Source organism: Battus philenor, unplaced genomic scaffold (assembly GCF_028537555.1).
Source record: "Battus philenor isolate CCGP_79_NKW_IND1 unplaced genomic scaffold, ilBatPhil1.0.hap1 SCAF_10, whole genome shotgun sequence".
NCBI classification, from domain to species: domain Eukaryota; kingdom Metazoa; phylum Arthropoda; class Insecta; order Lepidoptera; family Papilionidae; genus Battus; species Battus philenor.
Genome location: NW_027181662.1, coordinates 9,338,269 through 9,363,589, shown reverse-complemented (window position 1 = coordinate 9,363,589; position 25,321 = coordinate 9,338,269). Strand labels below are relative to the sequence as shown.

General features: G+C 32.1%; 2 protein-coding genes across 2 annotated transcripts; one reads left to right on the top strand and one right to left on the bottom strand.

Annotated features, from left to right (window-relative positions):
• The first annotated feature begins 647 nt into the window (after nt 1-647).
• Nucleotides 648-18,483, top strand: qin. Its single transcript, XM_068767093.1, has 22 exons — nt 648-702; nt 782-1,020; nt 1,667-1,748; nt 2,305-2,436; nt 3,213-3,367; nt 4,027-4,107; nt 4,192-4,461; nt 4,714-4,796; nt 4,979-5,142; nt 5,990-6,154; nt 6,516-6,581; nt 8,119-8,271; nt 9,951-10,095; nt 10,920-11,054; nt 12,378-12,531; nt 12,648-12,776; nt 13,275-13,371; nt 13,470-13,675; nt 14,415-14,635; nt 14,710-15,478; nt 15,796-16,046; nt 17,085-18,483. The coding sequence occupies exons 1-22, from the start codon at nt 648-650 to the stop codon at nt 18,406-18,408; spliced, it is 5,076 nt and encodes a 1,691-aa protein (XP_068623194.1). The 3' UTR covers nt 18,409-18,483.
• Nucleotides 18,484-19,457: 974 nt separating this feature from the next.
• LOC137925161 (isatin hydrolase-like) lies at nt 19,458-23,072 on the bottom strand. Its single transcript, XM_068768548.1, has 5 exons — nt 22,836-23,072; nt 22,102-22,223; nt 21,825-22,016; nt 21,186-21,362; nt 19,458-19,762 (listed from the first exon to the last, which is right to left on the bottom strand). Exons 1-5 carry the CDS (start codon nt 23,045-23,047, stop codon nt 19,659-19,661), a joined length of 807 nt encoding a protein of 268 aa, XP_068624649.1. The 5' UTR covers nt 23,048-23,072; the 3' UTR covers nt 19,458-19,658.
• Between the last annotated feature and the right edge of the window lie 2,249 nt (nt 23,073-25,321).

Genomic DNA, 25,321 nt, shown 5'->3' with positions numbered 1-25,321 from the left:
ATTTTAAGAGTGAATGTATATTTTATTCTTTGTTCATTGGTTATATTTTAAATATATCTATATTAATACTTAATCAACACCATATTTTCAGCCAGAGGATGTCCACAGCTGAACATAGGCTTTCCCCATCGATTTCAACTAGCTCCGGTTGGAAGCGGCTTGCATACAGCGTCTTCCGATGAACTTTAAAAGTAGCTTTATTCACCTTGTAAGCGGGTGACCTACGGTTCGCTTACCGGTCCGCTGTTTCCACTCCTATCTTATGGTCTCAACATTCATTGGGCTAAAAAACTCACTTTTTAGCAATTTTTATCGTTTTAGTAGATACCAGGTAAGTTATATGCTGTTTTAATTATAATTTTCAGGTGTGCTTTATTTTTAATAACATGAAATTTACAAATCAGATAAAAACATTTAATTAATTAATTATTTAACAGTTTTTTACTGTGACTGTATTGTGATTGGGGTTTTGCTTGTAATTTCTTTTTGCAACGCTGGCAACCCTACATTTCTTTCAATAATTTGTCCTATAGTTTTTAAAAATACAATTCGTTTTAAAAGCAAATGTACAATCGTTGAAACTATTATCTTAATTAGGCTGTAAAATCTTATATAAATGTGTATAAGATTTTAAATAAATTGCAACAATGAACACAAAGTTTAAAAAGTGTCCTAACTGTAATCAGCAATTTGGTATAAAATGTAATATTTTTTTAGCATTGCATGTAATTATAATTTCTTGTGAATATGCCGTTTATCCCATTTCGATATTTACTTTCAGCATTGTCTTCAAAACTTAATGACAACTTACCACTTTTCTTAAAATGTGGGCATTCCGTGTGTGAAAACTGTATTACAAACTTAGTGAAATTTTCTGAACCTATAGAATGCAAAGTTTGTTATAAGAATATGAAAATATCAGCAAATAATTTAACATTAATCAAGGATAATAAATTAGAGCTACGAAAGCTTTTTCCTGTCAATATTTATATGCTTGGTGAGCTCTCCCTGGAGTGTGAGGTGATGAAATTTTATTAGTATTTCAATGATTTTAGACACAATTGCAATCAATTCTTGCTTTTTTACTACACAACAACGTCGTTTTAGTTCAAATTATAGTTATTATTACAATATTATGGTAAATATCCACATAGTAGTTATTTGCAGCACTTTATTATTTTTGTAATATAATAAATAATTTAGTTTCAGATGAGGTAACAAAATTTCATCAATATAATCTGTTACATGAATATTAATTTGATTATTTTCATGTAAAATATAACAATAAAGACAGAATATTAGCTTCATTATAGTCCTGTCAATAACTTTGTAAAATTTATTTAAAAATATTATTATGGTTTTTCTTTTCAATTTAAATGGTCAAATGTAGCTGCTGTAGTGTGAAATAAATGGTGTTTATATGAAGAAAAAGTGAAAAACCATTTGATAAGTCATTTTATAATATATGTGTGTTCACATAAATATAAACAAATATTTTAAAGAAAATCTATTATCTGAAATAGAACTACAAAAAATAAAGAGTAAAACAGACATTTTTGAATGATTAAATAAAAAATGTGTAAACTCAGAAAAACATCTTGTTTTATTTTAGAAAATGGTTTATTTTGCATTCATTGTTTTATAAACTTGGTCCAATTTATTTCAGAACAAAAAAGAAAATGAAAATAATGGTGAAGATTGTTATATCAACTTGGAAGCTATTATGCAAGATGCAGAGAACACACAAGGTAAATACCATCGTTTTTATCACTATGTATTTCCATTATATTAATGAACAGGTTTCACTGTATTAATATCATCAACATATCAGTCGGAAGATGCTTCCTGTAAGGCCTCCCCCAAAGATCATAACAGTGACTGGTCTTGCACTGCCTGTATCCAGCAACATCCTGCAATCTAAGCTATGTCATTGGTCCCCTTAATGGAGAACCAAGCCATGCATCTAATTGCTCATGGTTGCCACTTGAAAACCTTTTGGTTTTAACAACCATTAATTGCACCAATGATATGTCCCGCCCATTATCACTACTGTTACATCAGACACCTTGGTTTTTCTTCACATCTCGACACATGTTTATATGCTCTTTGTAATTACAAATTTCTATAATTGCTTGCTTTATGTTTTTGAAGTTTATTAATTTAATAAGAGTAATGTATATGATGTTATTGAGTTACATTCCTTACATATATTTAAGGCTTTCACATAACATTAGTTTTGTGATAATTTTTGTAAGTTGTATAATTTTTTTTTTAATTAACAAGTTCTATCTTATAATTTTCCAGACTTGTGTGTTGAATGTCACAATCTAACCACAACAATATGTCAGCAGTGTAATGCTATACTGTGTGAGCCTTGTTTCAATAAAAGTCACAAACACTTTACCATCTTGAAGAATCACCTGCTGCTTAAAATTGGTTAGTCATTACATTGATACATAAATCGAGCAATAAAGGAAAGGAAGTTGTCCTTTTACAATATATAATATAATAGTATGAATACTGAATTGATAACTAGATTATTTTATATTAAAAAGGATATTTCATTGTTTATCTACACATTACACAAAAATTCAAAATGAAGCAAATTGAGAAAAATACTTTTGCTTATGTATTACTTATGCTTTGCTTATGTATTATTATAAAAGAATTTTATTGTGCTTAGAATTCAATAAATGATTTAATATGGAAATTTAGCAGACATTAAATTTTGTTAGAAAGAAAATCAACTTTTAAAGTAATGTTTTTGATGTATAATAAGTTTTTAATGGAATCAGGCGTTACCTTGCGGAAGTCCACCCTAAGTAAGAAAAGGACCAATATTTAGCCACTTTCGCACATGCAGTGGTAGTCATGCAACAAAGTGCACCACCCGCCACCAGACTCCAGAGCCACTCTGTGTTTAGCACTAATCGGTGTAACATAACTCCTGAAGATGCCCCGTAGAGGGGTGAAAAACATGTACTCAACACGTGTTTTACACACAGGGCACACGATTTGACGGTGGCAGTTATGTAATTCGCATTGTTTGCCGCATACGCATTTATCAGCGGGCTGGCGGGCGGTGCACTTTGTTGCACGACTACCACTGCATGTGCGGAAGTGGCTAACTATGGGTCCTTTTCTTACATATAATAAGTTTATAACAATAAGTTTTATCAAATTAAACATTTCCACTTGCTTGTTTAAAACAGAACCAAAACTACCCCCAAACAAATGCAAATTGCATATACAAAAGACTCTAGACTACTATTGTAAAGATTGTTGTAAATCTATTTGCATGGATTGTTTGGTCATTGGAGGTGAAAAGTCATGCAAAAACCATAAATTAGTTTCTACACAAGAAATTGTAAGTATTTTTTAACTTAAAGTGGTAAAGTTAAAACATTAAGTAAGGAAAGTTTTTCTTGGAGAATTCTGAAATACCAAGGTACAATAGCACTGTTGCACAAGTTAAACTATACTACAGTATGTAGCTGAGTAAAGGATCTTATTATTGGTACTCATACAATATCATGTTTGTAATAATTTTAAGTTAAGTGATAAATTATTATTACCCTATTTTCTTTGTTCTTTAAACAGCAATTTTTTTCCATTATTTTCATTACAACCATAACAACATTTAATAATTACCAAGTCAGTACTTTAAAAAAAATAGTTGGATAAACTCACTCCTTAATTTAAATCAAACTTTAAAAAGATTAGAAAGGACAAAAAATTATCTTTATGGTCTTGATACCAAATCTAGATCATTGTATAAATTTTGAGAACTTTGTAATAAACTTATCTAAGTTATCTAAATTAATGCAACTGAAGATATATCTAAATCAGAACAAGTAATTTATTGATTACATTATGAAAAGGTTAGCATTTGTTAATAAAAATTTTCAGTTACCCTGGAAACCTTATATAAATCAGGATTTGCTATATAGTTTAAATGACATTTTTTTAAGAAAAATTTAGTACTTCTAATATATTTAGTGTTGCTTTCATTTATCAAATTTTCAGAATGAACAACTACTGGAAGAGTTGGTTGTATTATCTCCTAAAGTTGAAGAATCATTTAAAAGACTAACTAAAACTGCAGTAGTAAGTGTTTTTAATGTTAATGTATAATACAGTCAAATCTTTTGTATGGCTTCAATTAATTTTTATAATCCATGTTAATTATAGGATATTGGCAATATACTTCACAGTATTAAATATAAGAATGGATTATCGTACATAGAAAAAATGGCAAATGAAGTTGAACAACACTTTTCGAAACTGATTTCTCTAATACAGACACAGAAACATAAATTATATACTATTTTACTTGAACAACAGAATGCGGAAAAAGAGTCATTACAAAATATTAAAAACAAATTGGCTGATTTAATTAAGTTATCGCGAACTGTACTTAATGCTGTCAATAGATCTTTTAGTGAGGAAGAAATGAAACAGGTAAATATTTCTCTTTTCTTACATGCTTGTAATCAAAAGCAAACATTGTATCCTTTCATATTCAAAATATAATCACATTGACAATTTTCTAATTAAAAAAAAAATAAACTCTATTCATTCTTGTTTTATTAATATTTTTTCATGTTATATGGGGCAGATAAAATAAAATAACAGAAGATCCAAATGAAATCAATCAAAACTACTACAATTTGTATGTTTTGTCTTTAAACTAGAACAAATGCTTTCTTGCAGGCAAACATGTCAGTACTCTTAGAAGATGCCAAAAATGTGGTTGCTAGTCCCTGGTTCCTATGCCATGATACAACACCTATAAAGTATGTCATTAAAGATTAAATGTAATTTAATTATATCTCTTATAATATGATCACATTTCAAAGGCCTTTGAACTTTCTCACATAAGACCTTAAACATAATTCTTTTATGCATGCCTCCATAGTAACAAAATTCAATTTAAGTTATTATAAAACTTATTAGACTTTTTGTTCTATTCTTTAAGAATTGTGATTAATGAAGAGCTGTGCGACAAAATCAACAATTTTATAAGTTTAGAAGGAGATAGCAATAGGACGTACAAAATACTTGCTACAGCTGAGTTGGATCCCTCCACAGAAATACCGCCCCCACCTAATGCGCCGGTATATCCACCTAAGTTTACTGAAGGTATACGTAAAATATCTTGATTATTATAAGAAAGACAATTAATTTCAACAATTTCATTACAAATATGTACATGATTTTATAATCAATAAATTTTGAATTGTGGTTTAAAGTTAGTGTTGAATAAATTTTGAGATTTATTAATTTTTAGTTCCGATTTAATGAAAGTTGGCTAGCGGTCTTATGTAACAGAATGAGTAATGCTGTTTCTTTTCTCTGAATATCTACAAACATTATATTGTTCTTAATTTTTTTTATTCTAAAATTCTTACTTAAAAATATGCATCCTATTGACCAACCTCTGATCATTATATTACCATTAATCCTTTGTTAATAATCCTTCACAATGTTGTTGTCATTTTTTTATCTTTATTAAAATGCCAAAGACTACTAATGACTTGCTAATTTTTAACATAATTGCATTATTAGTAAGACTTATTGTCATCATTGAGCACATTCATATCAGGCAACTTGTTATATACTTATGAAAGACAAGACAGAGATATTATTTGCATAATTTCTAGCATTGCATAAGTTTTGTGATAGCAACTGATCCTCAACAAAGTCAATATAGTCAAGTTAATTATTGATCTACATAATTATATTATTGTAATTAGTCATTCATTACATTTTAAATTTTAAGTATTTTATGTGTTTGAAAGATTCTAGGTTTTTCAAAAACCGTTACTATCGGTAGAAACTTCACAATATTTTTTTAGTAATATCAAGGCCTTGCATTTGGTACATTGGCTTGTAGCATGACTGTGTTAAGTAAAAGATAATCAATAACTATTATATGAAAATTCTGGTGTTGTCATTTTATTATAAAAGTTATATAATTCTTTTGTAGATGTTAGAGAAAAATTACAGAAAAAACTTAAGGTTGAGAAGGAGGATAATAAAGAGCAATCTTTTTATAAAAAGGTTCCAACATATCACAGCAAAAGTGGTTCTTTTTCATCTATAAGTTCTGTTAACAGCGAATCTTCTTACAAAAGATCTAGTAAATATAAAGGTAAAAAAATATTAACACCTTCATTTGTTGCCTTTACTTGACAGTTGTATGCTAATAGTATAATATATTTTATTGCTGATTGGACCTTTATAAGAAAAGATGATAAAAGTTAGAGATAAACCTTAAGAAGAATTAATTGTTTTGTATGCCTCTAAAAATGACTTTATTTCCAATTTAAAAACTTTTATCCCTGTGATGATTTACAAATATTAATGTTATAATTAAATAGCAGCATTTCAGTATATGATTAGCTTTAAAAAGTATATTTTTATGTATAGATATCTTCTCTAATTTCTTGCATATGCAAAACCTTTTGAGTTGGCCCATTGAAAAGGAGTATCTTTCACTTTCTTTTTTACAGATGATGGACATAAGTCGACTGTCTCGTCATTTTTAGAAAATCACAAACCAAAGCCACTGCATGCAGGTATTTATTTTTTCTTCTTTACCATCGCCTAAAGTTATTAAATTATATTTAGAATGTAAAAGCAATTCTATAAATAAAACATTAAGTTAAATGTATCTTATTTATTGAACTGAATTTGTACATGTAATTAAATTATGTGCGTGTTGGAATAATTTTTTTATTTCCAAAAGCGCACCAGAAGCAATAACAAATCAAAATACCTCTGCCTATTTAAGGTGTATGAAACATTTACAATGTTTATGAAGTATATAAAGATGAAGTATATACCAAATACGTGAGAAAATGGATTATGGTGTAATAATTATACACATACACCATATATAGTACAAAATCAATAAAAACCAATTCATTTATCAACTTTATCTATCAAATGTTTCAATACTTCTCTTCGGAACTTGCATAAAAATGTCTACATCGTGCGACTTAGCGTTTTTTGAGAGAATTTAAATCCACGGTATTTGAGAATTTTTTAATAGGTTATCTATGAAGTCTGGTGTAACGGATAGATTGATCACATTAAGAATATAACTATGGTTAATAATGTCATTTACTAAGTTATAAATAAATATCAAATCGCCTATATTTTGTCTATCAATTTAATGTATATATAGCTACTTCTTTGGTTAATGTCTATCAACTGCACTTGACAGTTAACTGATCAACTGCATATTTGTCTTTTTTATAAATAGACCTTGTCTAGCTAGAAGAATCAAAAATATTCTTGTAAATTCTTGTTCCTAATAATAATATGCCTTATGATATATTAAATAACTTAATTTACTTTATATCTTATGAATGTAACCAAATTCTTAACCAGCTAGGCAAGCCTGAAGTAGTTAGTCTAATCTATTACACAAGACATTTTCACCGATGATTTACATTTTTAAACAACAATAGGCACGATGTTGTTTTATAATAACAATAGTGAGATGGATTTATTAAGCTTCGCTTGTTTTTTTTTGGACACCTGGAGGCCCTTAAGCCTAGTCATTCCATGGAGCGAGCGTCCATCGAACCAATATCAAAGCTGGTTGGCCTACCAATACAGTTAAAATATGTAGCGGCCGGAGCCGAGGAAGTTCCCCGGAAGTTGCCTCACATCGAGTCCCCGTCGGGTACGACACAGCGAACATTCATCACACTTATACTTATGACACGGCAGCCGCACCCGCCTAGCCCGGGTTCAAGCGAGGGCGGTCACGAGAGGCCCGTGTTGTTCCCGACCGCCGAGTAATCTTCGCTTTACATAATTTACACTACACGGGTATAGCCCCCATTCATGCGTACGTCTTCGATCGTCTTCCGTAATTTTTTTATTCCGCGGACTCGATTTAGATAGATGCACAGAGCCTAAATCTTCTAGCAGCAGAACTTCAAACAAATCAAATGTAAATGTCTGGGAGCCTTCGAGCTTTGCTACCTTAAAAGAGGTCTTGGCCTAGGCACCTCCTGCTTCCTCCCACCTCAAACCAATTGAATCTGCAAATTCCAAGGCATCAGTGTCAGTCCGATCCAAAAAAACATGTTTTTATTTCAGATGGTCAAGAGTTAGTTTTTATATCGCACATAGTGACTCCTCATCATTTCTACGTTCAACAGTCCTGTCAACAAGTGACAGTTGAGGAGTTACTCAAAGAGTTTCGCAATGCTGTTTCTCTTCCAATGCCATCGATTAGTCATGTTGCTGAAGGTATGGTTTCCTAAAACATTTCATTTAATAATTAGTTTAATTCTTTAGTTCTCAAAGTAATCCAGGTGGACCACCACGAGTCTACATGAGAATCGATGAGAGTCTACTTCGGCGAGAAAAAAAATCTGTTTTCGATAGTGAAGCACTAAAATGTAGGTCTGACTTAACCTATCAATATAGGCAGGTAATATATCAAGAAGCTCAGCGACTCTTACTTTTAAAAACTTGCATATTCCATATTCAATACAAGCAGACACATGACAAACGCCGTCGCCTTCGGCAATGCTGTTTTACACGTGCATAGGGTCAAAATACGACTTGTAGTGTGTGAGTGTGTGCTTTCATATTATTGATTCGTGGTTGGAAACGCAAATTTTCATAGATATAATTTTCATATTTGTTGTCGAGGTTGAGAAAAATGGTAGAAATGTGGTCTATGGGTAACAAATGTCTGGCAACATCTGATTTAATGGGTACATTAAATAATTTTAAAATAGATGAGAAGCTCTTGCAAGCCTCTCTGCTTATCTTCTGTATTGGATAAAATGATAGATGTGTTAGTAGATTTTTTATAGAAGTTTTGAATTCAAGGTTCAACTTTTTTCCAATAATTGGACGCAATATTTATGCCATGCCATGTCTCAGTAATTAGTGCATTTATAATGTTACGCACAAAAAAATTAAATTTTGTCATTACAAGTGGCTACTTTTTAGGAGATGCTACTTTGTTTTACGCAGTTTTTTTAAATATAATCTTAAAATTTAATAAAAAATTTAATACATCTTTAATACATCACCAATTTCTGGGTTTATTTTGTTATATGACCTTCACAGCAGGCTTGATACAATTTCTAATTTCAATTCAATTTCTAAATAAAATAAAAACAATACAAAATCACTCCGCGTCATAAGATAAACAGATATAATTGACATAAGAGCAAAGCATAGATCTAGATTGACATTTTTCTCCTGAAGAACCACCCTTAGCTCATTACAAACCAATGCACAACTTACCACAGCTATACCTTTTCTGGTATTAAGTCGAAGAGGAGCGGGAATATAGTTTTTTATATCAATTATTGATACGATAGAACAGTAAAACTTTTCTTAAGCCCATAATATCCACGTCGCGCCTTCCCAAGTAGTTTTTGGAGGTGCTACGATTGAAGTTTTTACGATTATATTTACTCAAGTCAAACCGTCCAGAAAGGTAGGTCCAACTTCGGAAGAAATCATTCGCTGAACCCAAGACAAATGGACTGTATTCGGGAAGCTTTGAAACATCTTTTTGTCCAAAATACTGCAATGTCTGAATACGAAAGTGTTCTATTGATCCAAAACGTGGTCGCTTACGAAGGGGCCTCGTGAGGCTCAAGGTCATTCAGAAAGCAATCGATAGGTTATATTCGGAGTTCTGAGGAGCAGCCGCTGCGAGATCGAATCAGAAATGAGGGGATCTACAGAAGAACCAAAGTGACAGATGCACAAGCTCTTGCAACGGTCGGCCGTTGAAGTCGTAAGTAGGTCCCTCGCTAGGTGAACCGACGACATAACTAAAATCGTGGAGAGTCGCTGTAAGACCTATCGGCTCGGCTATTGGCTGAAAAGAAGAATTCTTATTCTCGTAGAATTAGTTAAATATACTTTTTCTGATGATTATCACAAATTATTGTCTGCAGGAAAGTTCTACTTGGTTTTCAACAAAACTGATAATTTGTGGCAAAGAAGTCAGGTAATCAGTGTTGACAGAAAGAATATCGCAAAGCCTCTCGTCCACGTGTTTTGTATCGATTTTGGAAGTACCGAAATTGTTTCAATTGATAAGTATGAGAATTTATTAATTTTCTATTATAAAACTATAAACAAGTTTACTTTTAAATAACAAAATTATTTTGGCAATCAACCGTTTAAATATGTTTATAATATTGTAACAATCAAATATCAAGTAAAAATATTATATGCCTGTCAATTAATGGCATTATAAATAAATTTTTTTAATATTACCACTTTGTCTTTTCTGCTTATAAGGTTAGCTTAATGCTAAATAATTATATATTCTATACTTTTTTTATTAACAAAAGGTAATTTATATTTAAATCTTTTATTTCATTTTTTATTTCTTCTACTTAAAAAGTTTATTTAAAGCAAAATTATTATATTGTTATGATCTAAAGACAATTTACTTTTTAACATTATTTAAATGTTTTCATTTTTTTATTCTTATTTATTAAGTTTATTAAAAGCTGAACTAGTATATATCCTATACTTTAGTTGTTAAAGGAAATTTATATCATATTTTTTAAATGATTTCATTTTGTCTTTTTTACTTATAAAGTTTATTTAATGCAATATTATTAAGTGTTCTCACCAACTAAAGACAATCCATATTTTAATATTTTTTAATGTTTCTGTTTTGGTATTTTATACTTAACAAGTTTATTTAAAATTAATTTATGTATTACGTATGAAGGATTACATAACTATTTAAAACTAACACAAGCATGGGTAGCTAAAATTTAGTTTCGTGTTTGTAATAATTTTATAAATATTTCGCTTGTTATAATAAATTAATGTCTGCTAATGTATGCTTTTATTTTTAACCCAAGAATGTAAAGCCATTTTAAAACATGTTATTTTTTCTCCACCAGATTACGTTTGCTTCCGCCTACCAGAGCGCAATCACCTTTACCTTTGGCCATCAGATGCTCGCTAAGTAACTGTGAGCCTCTTGCGGGCGCATGGACTAGCGATGACGCAGTTCTTATGCAAAGCATAACCGACAAGTATGTTAAAATAGATCCAAAGTCTCAAAAAGTAGTATGTCTCGTAAAGTCATGATTTATTTTTACCTATTACACTGGAGTCTGAATTACAGCAATCGTCGATTATTCAAAAAGAAAAAAGCCTTGACCTGAAAATAATGCTTATGATATAATGTTTTGTTTCCTTCTTGTAAAGGATGCTAAGCTTTATGTTGAATAAAACTGATTATCATATGCTACGGAAACGGTACGCAACGATTTTTTAATGTGAGGAAGATGTCTTCTCAGGCTCTCAATTCGCGAACAAGGATGGGTTATGTCAGACAGACAGACACACGCGCGCGCGCACATACATATATACATATATGAGGTCCTCATCCGGTCACTCATCCTCCCCCATGCCAGAGACTGTTACACAAAGTTCCTTTTCTGGGAAGAAAAATCTCCCCGTCTCTTTTCTAGGATAAACACGCTGAAACTTAGCGCACCTTACTTCTTGGCTTTTTCATTTAATGTGTGAAACAGACTTCCTCGAGTTCGATACTCAGAGGCTTCCTTTCAGCCCCCTGTCGTGGATTTGGCCTATTAGTATCTTTCCCAGCCACCGGCGTTGCATTTACGACGCGTACCCATAGCCAACGTCCATCGCAAGGCACAGGCCTGCCTCAATGATATCTATGGGGGATACACCATAATTGCCTGCAAGTGTGAATTATATAAGATTGCAACCCGAGAAGAGAACCCTCGACATATGATTGCGAGTCTAAGTCCTATACCGATGGAATACCACTACTCGAGTACATCTGTCTGATATTGATATAACCACCATGCTTCAAAAGAAAACTTTTCGTGCAATCTATTATATAAGATCTAGAGAAAATTTTAGTAAAGAAAGTATTATGACGGTACTTGACTATAGATATGTAAATAACAATTTGGTCTATGTACATAAGAATACTAATAAATAGATAATAAGAAAAAAGTGAAGTACATATGGTTAGCATCGGAAATAAAGAAAAGCTGTCATATCTCTCTAGGCTTTATAAAATTAGTAACTCTCTTGTGCTCAAGCAACTGGGTATGATGTTGCATTACACCATGTGATATCTGTAAATTTAAGTGAAGTTCAAAAAATACTATAATAGTGTGAAGGATTTTATAATACTTTTAACCATCGTAGCTTTAAATTGAAGGATCCCTTACAAGGAAGTTGAATCACTTTGGGCTCTTCTTTCATTTTCGTCATAACGCACACAAGCGTGGCATACACGTATTAGTCTGTGAAAAACTTATTTTAGTTTAATTTAATTTTACAATAATCGTATTGTTTTTATTTTATGTCAGTAAGCAAGCGGTTTTGCATGTACATCGGATTAACTCGACGTCAATGTCCGGCGTAAGCGTAGATTGCGATGTTACAACCTTTGAACATGGAGTCAGTCTTGTACACGCGCTGGTGTTCCACGGACGGGCACGTCTGATTAACACTAAGGCCCCGGTAAGCTGTTTACTTCTTCATTTCAGCCGACAGACGCCCACTGCAAGGTGATAGAACATGTAACCGGATATTACATGGATCAATTATTAATACTTGACATTTATTTTTCTGCCCAGTATCCCAAAAATGTAACTGCCGTTAACAAGCCAAAAGTTTTTATTAACAACAATGATTTCAAGCCCAAGACTGTGGAAGAAGTTTTCATTACTTACATTGTGAGTCCAGATCTATTTTATGTTAGAAAGGTAAATATCTTTACTGTTTTATTTAATGTTATTCCCTTCAAATTTTACAAAGAAGATTAAAACTAAGTGATTGATTTACTATGTTCTGTGTTAAGAATTTTTTTCGCTTTTGCCTTTTAAGAGACATGATACGTATTAAGTATATCAACCTATTATTATACTATTTTGTTTCTACTGATGACTTTATTTTATTATTTATTGGTAATTATACTAAAGTCTATTAAAATTTATAATAGACTAGAAATAGGATCAAACCCACGGAAATTATAGTTTTTTTAAATAGTAAAAAGATATCCTAAGCGTCATAAGATTAATACTTTAATATTGAAAATACAAACGAAAGTTTTTTTCCTCTCCTCTCCTTTAATCCAATAATCTGGAGTATTCATTCACCATTAGGAGCTCAACTCTATAAGCGTATCTTAATAACAAAAATATACATAAATGATAAAATTTACAATCATGTATTCACGTATGATAGCAGAACTAACTTTTCAGCACCATCTGCAAAATGTTTATGAAAAATTATGTGAAGAATTGGAACAAAACTACAGTTTATGTGTTAATGCAGGCACTATTTACCTACCAGAAATTGGTAAGTAAAAGTAATTAATTTTAAAACAAGAATTTTTTCTGGACATTACGACAATAGTAACCTATCGTAATCACAAATAACGCTAACACATCTTACAGATATGGTGTGTGTAGTTAATTTGGAAAAGTATGAACTCGATACTGTCGCAAATGAAACTCGAGCAACTTGGGCTCGAGCCCTCATAAAGGAGCTGCCTGGTCGTGGGCGAGTCAAGGTACTGCTTCTCGATAGCGGCGCCACTGTTGTAGTGCATTGGAGTGCGTTACGTCGCATTAATCCAAAGTTTACTACCCTTCGTGCTCTCGTAAGTTGGTTATAAATTATTTAGAACACAAAACTGTTTTAAATTCGTTTTCAAATCAACCTTAGGGTGTCTATTGCTGGTCACTAGCCTTCCCGATAGATTTCCAATAATATCGTTTGGAAGTGGCCTGCATCCAGCACCTTCCGATGACTTAACGTAAAGTCGTTGACAGTCCACCTAGTAAGCGGACATTCTACGCTTCCAGTCCGTGGTATCCAAGGTCCCGGTGGTCTTACGGTTTTGAAGTTTTCAAATGCTAATACGAATACTTCGTAATCATCATCATTTCAGCCATAGAATCACTTCTGTTAGGTAGGCCTCCCTCGTAAATTTCTAATAGGACTGCATTCAGGTCTGCATTCCTGCATACAGCGCCTTCCGACTACCAACTTGTGTCCAAGAGTAGAGACCATGCTACTCCAAAACCGTAAATCCCTAAGATCCATCAGTTCCGCGGGATATGGCTTGCCCACTGCTACTTCAATATACCAATCCAAGCAGATTACTTTGCATTATTGGTTACTTTCGTTTTTCTACGGAACTCCTTATTCCTGTGGATTTCCCTGTGATTTCGAATCCAGGATTTGCCCCTCATATCCCTCTCCGTGGCTTGTTGAACGACTACGTGCTTGTTAATGAGACCTAAATTAAACCTACAACGCTTTTATACCAATATAGATAAAAAAAACTTGCAAAAACTTAACTTTAAGCGTCAGCTACCATAGCCTTTCGGTTTCAGGCGACAGAATGTCACTTATCAGATGTGACTCCACTAAACAAGAAATGGAGCCCTAATTCCGTTAATTTGCTACAAGCCTACCAAAATCGTCTATTAGAGCTTCGTGTAGAGGACAATCATAATCATTCTCTAGGAGTTAAGTTATACGATAAAACAGGTGCTGAAGAGGTCATTTGCATTAATACTGAAATGGTAAAGTACAAATTCGCCGTCGCTATGAGGTATGTTATTTTACCAGTGTTGCATGTTTGAAGAAATTGTCTACATCAATACTAAATTTTATCAAACTTTTCAGTTTTAACACGTATAACAAACAGGATATGTTAAAGGAACATGTAACAACAAATAAATCGCCGTTAGAAAAACTGAACCCATCGACATCAAATGATGGAATTACAATTATTAAAAAAACAGAATTGCCTAAGAGTGACGTTAAAGATGGTCTTAAAGCAAAAGAAAAAGGCCCGTTGAGGTTGGAGGCAAAAGTTTTGCACTATCAATCTCCCTCTTTGATTTATGTATGTTTTGTTCATCAGCAAAAGACATTTAACACTATCTTTGAGAATATACAAAAGCACTATTCAAATAAAAAGACTGTGAGCAAAAAAAATTGGAAAGTAGGGGATAAATGTTGCATTTTTTCGCAGCAATCGCAAACATGGCGACGAGCTTACATTGTTGAAATCAACGATGAAAATACAAAAGTTTTCTATTTAGATTTTGCCTATGTAGAAACCCTACCAATATCATGCTTAAGAGAACTGACCAAAGAGTTTTCTTCAATAGGTTATGCTGCCGTCAAATGTCATTTATCAGGTATAGTTTCCGCAAATGGAGAAGAATGGCCTAGTATTACAAAAGAGTACCTGAAAGAAATGCTAGATGTATACAAAAGAGTTTTTATTACAAAACTCGGCAATTTTAAAGATAATAGTATGCCTATTGAGATATGGGTATATCATACGACTCAGGGCAGTGCTTTGGAGCCAAATACATCAGAATGGCGATGCCTAAATAAAAAAATTATAGAACAAGGATTAGCAATACCTGACAAAACCCAACAGGTATAGATAAATTAATAAAATATTTGTACTTTAAATAAAGTCATTTTCGCCTAATTGCTGCTTCTTATTGCTTGAATATTTTTAATAAGTATTAAACTGAATACTTGTTGAAAGTAATAATATTAATTCTACTACTAATATTTAAGAAAAACAGTGATTAATTTCCAAAAAAAAAATATTCACATTGTTAAAAAATATGTCCTATAGTATTTAGTATATCGACGCAGTATGCTTTTTATCAAATTTTAGACTCCGTGTCGTGAATCAATTCACAGAGAAGACTACAAGAAGATATCTTCATAATTTTTATTTTTCAGGTTGGTAATGCGAATGAAAATGTGGCATGGTTGGAAAACCTTTCAGACACTGTTGAAGATTGGCCACAATTAGAATCAAAGCAAACCAAGTCTCCAACTTATAATTCAGATGTCAAAAGCCAGCAAAGTTCTACTACCTCTTCAGAGTGTGAATTAAATTACAATAATGACAACAAAACCACCACAGTGTTCATATCCGATTGGCTGCCACCAGAACCTTTGCAGTGCCAGGAATTCATAGGTGTACCAACGTAAGTTTTTGCAGCATGTATATAAAAACGAATTTACACTTATTTTATGAACATGTTTTAAGTAGTTATATACCAACGCCGCGTCTACACCAGTTCGTGTTCGCCCCGGGAGAACATTTTGACCCGAACGGCCAACGGCTTCACAGGTGAAGTGCCCCGCCCACTGGCACTTAAGACGTGTAACTCTTCAAGCTACCTCAGCGACCTTTTATACATATTATCATTTCAATTTTACTTAGTTGTTGTTTTTTTCGCTCACTAATGAATATTTTTAGGTCATAATGTAAATATTATTTTAAAAAGTCTGTTAGACAATAGGTTGTGGATTATGTTCTGTGATTAAGTTAGTAAGGCTTTGAAGATTAAATAATGAATTTCTTTATTCTGTTATTACCCATATCACCAAATTTTCATTAACTAGACGTTTAAAGTATAACATTTGTATAAATTCTGTCCGTAACACAAAATTATTTTTAGCATCTTGTTAAGTTACATAAAGCTGCAACTTTTTATAAAAATGTTAAAATATTTTTAATAACATTGTACATCTGTTTAAACTCCCCAATGATTCATCTCATTTTATGAAAAGTAGTTTCTCGACCATACACACAATGTTTGCAGACAACAACAATTAATTAAATTTAATGATTCTCTATCTATCAGTTTGTATGTAAAAGGTCTTCTTTGATTAGAGAGATAAATGTAAATCGGAGTAATAACGGAACGTATCTTATTTTTTCTTTAGATTGACTATAACACTAAAATTTTATAAACTTTTTTAATTTTTACTTACTGTTGGTTCTTTAATACATTTCTTAATAATAGCCATGTTTAAGTATCGTCATTTTTAACTATTTTTTCGTTAAATAGGATAAAAGCTTTTTTGCTTAGTTTTTTTTTCGGTGATTTTCGTGGTTTGAAATTCCTATTATTTTAGTCTGTAATACTTAATTACTGAACTAAATTCTGACAGTATTGCCAAAGTTTTTAAAAAAGAATGTCGACCGACCGAATATTTAAATCGAAAATTTTTTTTAGGTATGTTGATAATGATGGTATTATCTACCTTCATGAAATATCACAACAAGAAACGTTAGACTTGATTCGAAAAGCCCTGGACATTCGATTTGAAAACACAGATCTCAAGGCAAATTGTACAAAATGGTCAATAGGTGAACCATGTATTGCACTTTTTTATCTAGACAACAAATTTTACAGAGGTCGTATATTAGAAATTAATAACGACGTATCCACTTGTTTAGTGCAATACATTGATTATGGAAATGAGGAGACATGTCCATTTTCTAATTTAAGAAAATGCACACCTTTATATCAAATTCCAACACAAGTATCCAAATGTAAATTGAGCAGAATAAAACCTGTTGGAAATTACTGGAACAGAAAAACTTTAGATTACTTGCATAAAACTATAGTTGAAAAAAAATGCTATATAAAAATCACTGCCGATGCCATAGATGGAGTTTATCCTATTGACTTAAAAATTAATAAACTATGTATAAATGATCATTTGGTTGAATTTGAAATGGCAAAGTATTGTGATGATTCAAAAATAGTAATACGAAAATTTACACAGTTCGATAAAAGTAATGACGAACATTCCTTTGCCATCGAATCAGACTCCGGGCCTGATTATATAATAGAAGATGAACAGGATACAGATGTTTCATATCAAAACTCAAATGACATGCAATCATTGGAAGGAAAAGATTGGAACTTAATAGTGCAAGAAGAAGAAAATCATTCTCATGAAGGAAAGTTTTTAACTTTTAAAGACATTGTAGATCAATGTTTTATTTGTAACATTATAGTTATTAATAACTTTAACACACTCGAGCTAAATATTGTTCACCGTCCAGAACTTGTGGAACAATATGAGCAAATGTTTGAAAAATTACAACAAGAAGCGGCTAATATGATGGCTTTGGATGGCATATTTGAGAACAAAGCTTGTGTTGCTTTATTCAGCGACGATGGACAGTGGTATCGAGCTTCTATACTGGAGTACAGCGACGAGACAAATCGTATCAAAGTTCGATACGTGGATTACGGTAATGTTGAAATTATTTCTATAGCCGACGTGAGAGAGATTGGTGAAGAATTTATAAAATTACCACCTTTGACATTGCAAGCCACATTGCATGGAATACAAGTGAATCCAGAAATGGAAGTCAGTGTCCTTACAAGAGAATTTGAAAATGCCTTTTTAGATAAAGGTCCTTTTAATGTTCAAGTTATTGATTACAAAAATAAAATTCCTTGTGTAGAACTAAGGAATATGGACAAGGAATTAGTTTATAAAAACCTTATTGACAGCAAAATTTTTTTGTTAACCACTGATTAATTTTAGGCATTATCATTAAACTCTAAATATAGTGATAAACTTTTTTACTTTGTGTAAGTTACTCTTAATAAGAAATATTAAAAAATTTGTTTTTCCTATAACATTAAGTGATTTTTGATTAAATAAATAAATTGTCCATTTTTTGTTTGTTTCTGTGATATGAGATATTAGTTTAATGAGAAGAAAATTTTATTTTATTTTAATGGTATTTATTGTTATATATATCGGCAAGGTAAAATAACTCTTAACTATAAACTATAGCTATAAAATTATATATCTTATTTCACTACCAAATTGTTTTTATAAAACCGATATACAAGTTTTTTTTTAATAAATACTGAGGTAACATTATCATTGAAGGACTTTCGGAACGAAGATGTCCACAAAACCATATTTCTAAAATTTATTGATTAATTTGTGTGACTCAGTATTTTATTGTTTGCCCAGTACACACTCTAATACGGTAAAAAGTTAAAATCACGTTAATTTCAATTGTTATTCGTGAAATCTTTGCTATATTATGTTATAAGGCTTGTATTAATAAAGAATTTAAAAAAAACTATTTTCGGAGTACCTGCGCACAAGTAGGTGAAACCTCTCATGTCATTCGCACAAGCAGAAATACTTTTCCACCTCATTCGAATTTCGGGTCTTTTCGATACAAAATTGCTTTTCAGAAAACGACAACACTTCAACCGAATATATCAAATATTTCTTACTATTTTACAATAATTTCGCTCTTTGCGTTAAATGATAAAACTTGGCACAGACAAATGTAACAATACTAAACTTAAGATACAGTGCTGCCAAAACCATACCAAAACTGCTGTACCGCGCCATGAATATGGCCCCGCTTCGCAGCGGGGGTGTATTAACTCATCCGCCTCGTCAGTCCGCTTTCAACACTCGTGGCAACGCAATCATGCTATTTTTTTCTTAACTCCCACCTTGCCATCAAGGCACGGCACAGCTGTTTCGATAGCACTATAATAATACTACAAACATTATGCAAAATTAAATAAAAAGAAAAATTAATGTGAACATTTATTTCACACTACAATACCCCCACATACACACAATTACACATACAAAACGAAACCAAAAAATGAAACAAAACATAAAAAACACGAGATATGTCAAAATAAACACTAATCGTTTATATTTATTTAAATTATGTTATAAAGATTATTTAGTGACCTGGATTACACAGCGAGTTAAACACTAATTTATATATTTTAAATATTGTGTTTTTAAAAATGTGGGGCTTGTTTTGGACATATAGCTACTAGACGCAATGGTGCTCCCGTTCCCTGTGCAATCTTCATCGGCATCACTAAGGCCGTGCAACCATAATCTAAAAAAATAAATTTATTGAATTTTTTTGCGTACTTTCATAAATCAAAAAGGTTTATTTCATGACTTAACTATCGCACATGCCAGTCCTAACCAGTAAATTTATCAAGACAAAATATTTACCAATCCAGTTTAAACCTTCAGAAAATCTTTGTCAGAGATGAATTTTGAACTAACGATATAAAATATATATAGCTTTCCTGTTCACGTGTTATCGGACTTTAGTGATAATATAGCTTTCAACATACTTGACTGAAGCTGTAGGAGTTCCACTCCTGTACATAGGGCTCCATCATATATTTCCAATAGGATCGGTTAAAACAGCCTACATCCAACATCTTCCGGCGATCTTAACAACTTTATAAATATAGACAAACTCATTAAACTGAATTATTAAATGTAATATATAAAATTCGAACGAAATCGAACTTGAACTCCTCCGAAACGGCTTGACCGATTTTTACCAAATTTTACATGCGTATTCAGCATGTCTGAGAATCGGCTACTATCTATTTTCCATACCCCTAAGTGATAAGGGTGGTCCACCCCTAAATTATATTTTTAATTTTTTAGACAATTTTTTGGTTTTTATTTTATTATGATACAGCATACAAAAATACATACAAACCTAAATTTTCACCCCTCTACGATCAACCCTTATCTTACATTTGTTAATTAAAAACTTTAATTTTTTTTGCAAAACAACGTTTGCGGGATCAGCTAGTGAAATTATAATAATAAATCACCAGTGTAATAAAAACACAGACTCGTTAATGAAATTATTTTTAAAATGAAATTATTTTTGAAATTAGTTCATTTCTATCGGAAATTATAATTTCCGATAGAAATGAACTGTTTTAATATTGTAGAGAATATATTACAAACATCACAAACACAATTTTTTATACATAGCAGTTTTTTTATACACCATTGCTAAAATTCAAATACTAAATGTGACTTTAACGTCAAGCCGATGTATATAGTTAGAAATTCGGCTTTATAGAAATCGGATTCGGAATAAAAGCTTGAAAGGGATAAATATATAGCTCATTTGGCAACTAAAAGCTTTACTTTACTTTCACACTTATTTCAAAACAACTGGATAAAGTGAATACTCAGAAATATTATACATTTTTTTCTACATGAATGTGATAGATCAACTTTTGCAGTACAAAGACTATACGGACTGATGGTAAACAACATTGAATTTTCACGTGTAGTAACCAAAATTTAAAATTCTTTTTATTACTATATTATCATTATATTTTTTAAATGTATAACCTTTGATTTTTGTGAAGGGTTATCATACATAAATTGACAGCAATTGAGATATAAGTGCTTCTTTTTACTGCTTTTACTACTATAACCAATCACCCTGCATATAATAAGATACATTAAAAATGGTAAAGGTTACAACCACTTACCAGGTACCGGTTGCCCAAAATATACGTTTTCAATATTGTATAGTCCCGCTGTCGCAATAATCTTGTGAACAGAGAAGTCAGTACTTGATCCGGGGTCGACTGACGCGACATCAACGCCTATACCTACAATATTCTTGTAGGATGAGGTAATCCATTCGATTACTTCCACGCTAAGACCTGTAATTATTGTTCAAAAAATATTTGTCAAACTTTTATACAATTTTCTGCTATATAGTTTAGTAAAAAATAGTTATCACAATTCATCAGTTGACAAAAGTCAATTAAGACTTAAATTTAATTTTATAGTAAACAATAATAGTTTCAAGCAAACAATAATATTTTTTTAGAATGTAGTCATCCGAAGTTTTATTACATTTTTGCTTACTACGTTATCATTACGTTATTTATTATTTATGAAACCATAGATTTTCGGATGGGATGTAATATACAGTAATTGATATTAAATAGGTAAAAGTATTTGTTGTCAATTACCCTTTAAAATTATTACACCTATAACCTTATTACACCTATAACACTGTTTATAAATTTTATAACTTACTATGATATAAATTTTCATTTTTACATTTCTAACAGCTACATTAAATCGTATTTTATTAAATTCTATCATCGGGATATTACCTGGAAAATTCAATTTGCCTTCGTTCATACCCAAATATTTAACCTTGTCTGTTGAGAATTTGCTCCATCCAAATTTAAAAATAACAAGGCAGGGTTTGCCCATATTATCATTTAGCATGTAGTCTAAATGACTCTTATATAAAACAAAGTTCGGGTCATCGTTTACTTTAGACGTCATGTCTACTATCACCACTGAAATATAATTTTAATATAAAACAACGTTAATTAATGTCACATCATGCAAAAAATCAATACATGTTAAAAGTTTATATCATACGTGGTACTATAAGTTTGTCCAGTGGTAATTGCTCAATGCGCGAGCCGGAAGCCGAAAAATGGTAAGGAGCATCAATGTGGGTTCCGCCATGTTCACCAGCGGCAAAATCATTTGAGGCGTACCTAAAACATTGTTTTAATAAAACTTCTTTTGGCAACAGAAATCAAAATTAACCCCAAAATATAATAAAGACTGATGACCACGTTAAGGTCGTGGGGAGACACTCGTTACGAGCCGCTTCCAACTGGTTTTGTTAGAAATCTCCGAGGTAGGTATATGCAGTGGACCTTTTGACCCAGTGTTGATGATAATATTTTTTTATGTGAAAGAGATCAAATGAAGCATTTATAAAACAACGCGATGCATACATCCGACGAATGGTGTTAGATAAGAAAATTCCAATAACTAGTGAATTATTACACATTAAGAAGATAAAAAGACTTGCAATAGTTTAACCTGAACTATTACATATACTTTATTTTTACAAACTGCCTAATAAACATTGCTTGACATCGATACTATTTTTTTTTCTGTGGTCGCGTTGTTAGTTTTAGGCTGCAACAGAAACAACCGGTTTAACATTTAAAAAAATTAGATAAAGCACACAAACTAATCAAAGAAACAACTAGGATAAAGGAAACATAAGATTTCGGTCCTAAAATGATCACCTCCCCTTTTCTCACCATATCGCGTCTGCGTTTTGTATTTAATTTTAAAAGAAAACTAATAATTACCATGATCCATCCCGTTGAAACATCGCAATTTTATTTGTAAATTGAAATTCTTTGCTGTTAGGCCAGTAAATGCTTTTGCTGTCGAATGGATACGTTAAATCAATGAATTCATAATCACCATTAAATAAAATATTGTTCAGACCAGTATTCGCGGACGAAAACGAAAATAATATGAACGATAAGGAAACAAACACAAGTATTACACACGCCATCTTCGGTTCAACTGTTACTATTTATAGCAAAAGTACACAACAATACAATTCATTGTAGTGATTAATCTAATAACGCCATAGGTTGTCGAGTTTTATTTCATCAAACTCTACTTTAAATACAAACTAGTTTTGTAAACTTTATCAAGTAAGACTAAATTGAAGATTGTTAACTCAACATATAGATTAATCAACCATTTGTCGATCCTTAAATCTTGAACTTGTTTTTGAACTACGCATTAAACAAGAATTTTGTTTTTAGTGGCTACTGAGCCAAATAAACAACAATTTATTGTTTTTCATTGCCGCAAACTCTTAATCAGGGTGAAAGGGTAATTAAATTAATACATTAATTAGTTTTAATCAAATGACAATTTATTTACAGCAAAATAGTGCTTAATAGTTTCACCAAAGGTAAATCAACAACTGATGCGGGTGCCAAGCTTCTTAAATACATTTAAGAACCACGCATGTGAGAAGTCCCATAATTGGGGAGTTTTGCGATTTATCATAAACCTTTAAATGCGTAGATCAACAAACATTATCACGCAAACTAAACCATTGTGGTGTACGCAGTACTCCGCTTGATCTTGTTGCCTCTTATCTGAGAGAATCCAAACGGTTGATATAAATAATTGTAAATCAGCTGGTTCTCGCCTAAAGATGGGTGTTCCACAAAGTTGAACGAAGTTTAAAAATAAAGTTCCACGAGACTTTCTTTTCTTAGGTTTTAGTTGGTTAGCCGCCTCTATCCATTACTAAACAGCGGAGTACAAATCTCCGTCAAATAAAGTGACACTATAAAACTGTAATTAGACTTGTCCTCTCACAAACAACAAACCTATGCTTTGCGTAAACTATTCGTCATCTACGTCTGTAGATGACGATTCGTTCAGGTCTTAGAGAACAGGGTCATGGGTAGGGCAACGGACGCCATGAAGACCTGCACGTCGATTTGGAATTGTCAATGATCGCCTAGTTCGTAATGTAGGCATCAATTCATTAATCTGATTCTGCCACTCAACAAACCCCGCCCAACGCCAAACTTTAAGCGAAGAGATAATACTCGTCTTTGAGTAACGCATAAAGTATAATATGACACGACGTTGACAAGCGTCACCATAATTACCCACTCATACGCCGCGCGACTGAGGTAACTCTCTCCAATATACATGATTAGCGTGCGGAGACGATCAGCGTGCGGAGACGATTAACCATCCGAGCACGTTGGGAAGGAAAGTTATAGCCAAGATTGGCCAAGATAGTGTATTCACATACTTATGATTATTTACAATTTACACAGCCCTAACATAGTAGCAGCGAACAAATTATTGATAGCATTCGAATTCAAATTCTTAAATCGTCGTTTCAATTCGGACGCCATCAGTGAACGTTGATCGTGTTGGTAAATTATTTTACTTAAAAGTATTGTTGGCCAAAGTGGCCAGTAATACGAAGAGTGAACGTTACAACTTCATGACATTCGAGACATTCTTCATATTATTCCCAAAGATGTATAAAACAATCTAATTTCGTCAATACCGGCATTATTGCGTCTAGAACAGCCATTCAGTTTATTTCGCACAACATTGAATCATTTTGTTGGGATAGAGAACCTCTCGTTACTCCTAAAGCTCTCTACTGCTAAAACGCTTTCAATCATCAAGAGGGCCGATCCACGGCTGAATAGGTCTCTAGTTTCGGATTTTTAGAATAATTACTACAGGTAACATTACTATCACTTCAGAGAGAGTTAGTTCCCGTTAATATTTTGCCGGGTATATTGCGCTTAACAACCGTCTATCAAAGATACGACACTTGAATTTCCCTTACACGATATGCATATAGGTCAAGGCACTTGCAACTCGCTATTTATTGTTATCCACACAAACCAGCGAGTTTTTGTTAAATTACCGACTGGCGCCAAAATTAAAGAATTGAATAAGCACAGCAGCTCTAGGTCTATATGGTGGTGTTCACTGTACGCTTACCACGGAGTGACCTTAGCGATTATTTAAAATATATCTTATATAACCTATGATCTGAGAAGCGTTTAAACAACCGGTCTCATGAATTTTACAATGCTATATTATTGTCAAGCGGCATTTTAATATTTTGTTAATACATGAATATGGGTCCTGTACGGCGACAGCGTTGTTTCCGAACTGTGTGATGTGATAACCAAAGCAAGATTAATGTTTAAGAATATTCCTAAATATGTCACTTTCCATTTTGCCATAAGCGTCGATGTAAGGCAACACACTTTATGTCTGATGC

Excerpts from the sequence above, each read along its gene's own strand:
- LOC137925161 (XM_068768548.1), bottom strand. The coding sequence starts at position 23,047 with ATGGCGTGTGTAATACTTGTGTTTGTTTCCTTATCGTTCATATTATTT. Across the intron at positions 22,017-22,101 it reads GGACAAACTTATAGTACCAC|TGGTGATAGTAGACATGACG; the intron begins GTATGATATAAA and ends ATTATATTTCAG. Across the intron at positions 21,363-21,824 it reads AGGCAAATTGAATTTTCCAG|GTCTTAGCGTGGAAGTAATC; the intron begins GTAATATCCCGA and ends CAATAATTACAG.
- qin (XM_068767093.1), top strand. The coding sequence starts at position 648 with ATGAACACAAAGTTTAAAAAGTGTCCTAACTGTAATCAGCAATTTGGT. Across the intron at positions 703-781 it reads TCAGCAATTTGGTATAAAAT|CATTGTCTTCAAAACTTAAT; the intron begins GTAATATTTTTT and ends ATTTACTTTCAG. Across the intron at positions 6,155-6,515 it reads AAGATCTAGTAAATATAAAG|ATGATGGACATAAGTCGACT; the intron begins GTAAAAAAATAT and ends TCTTTTTTACAG.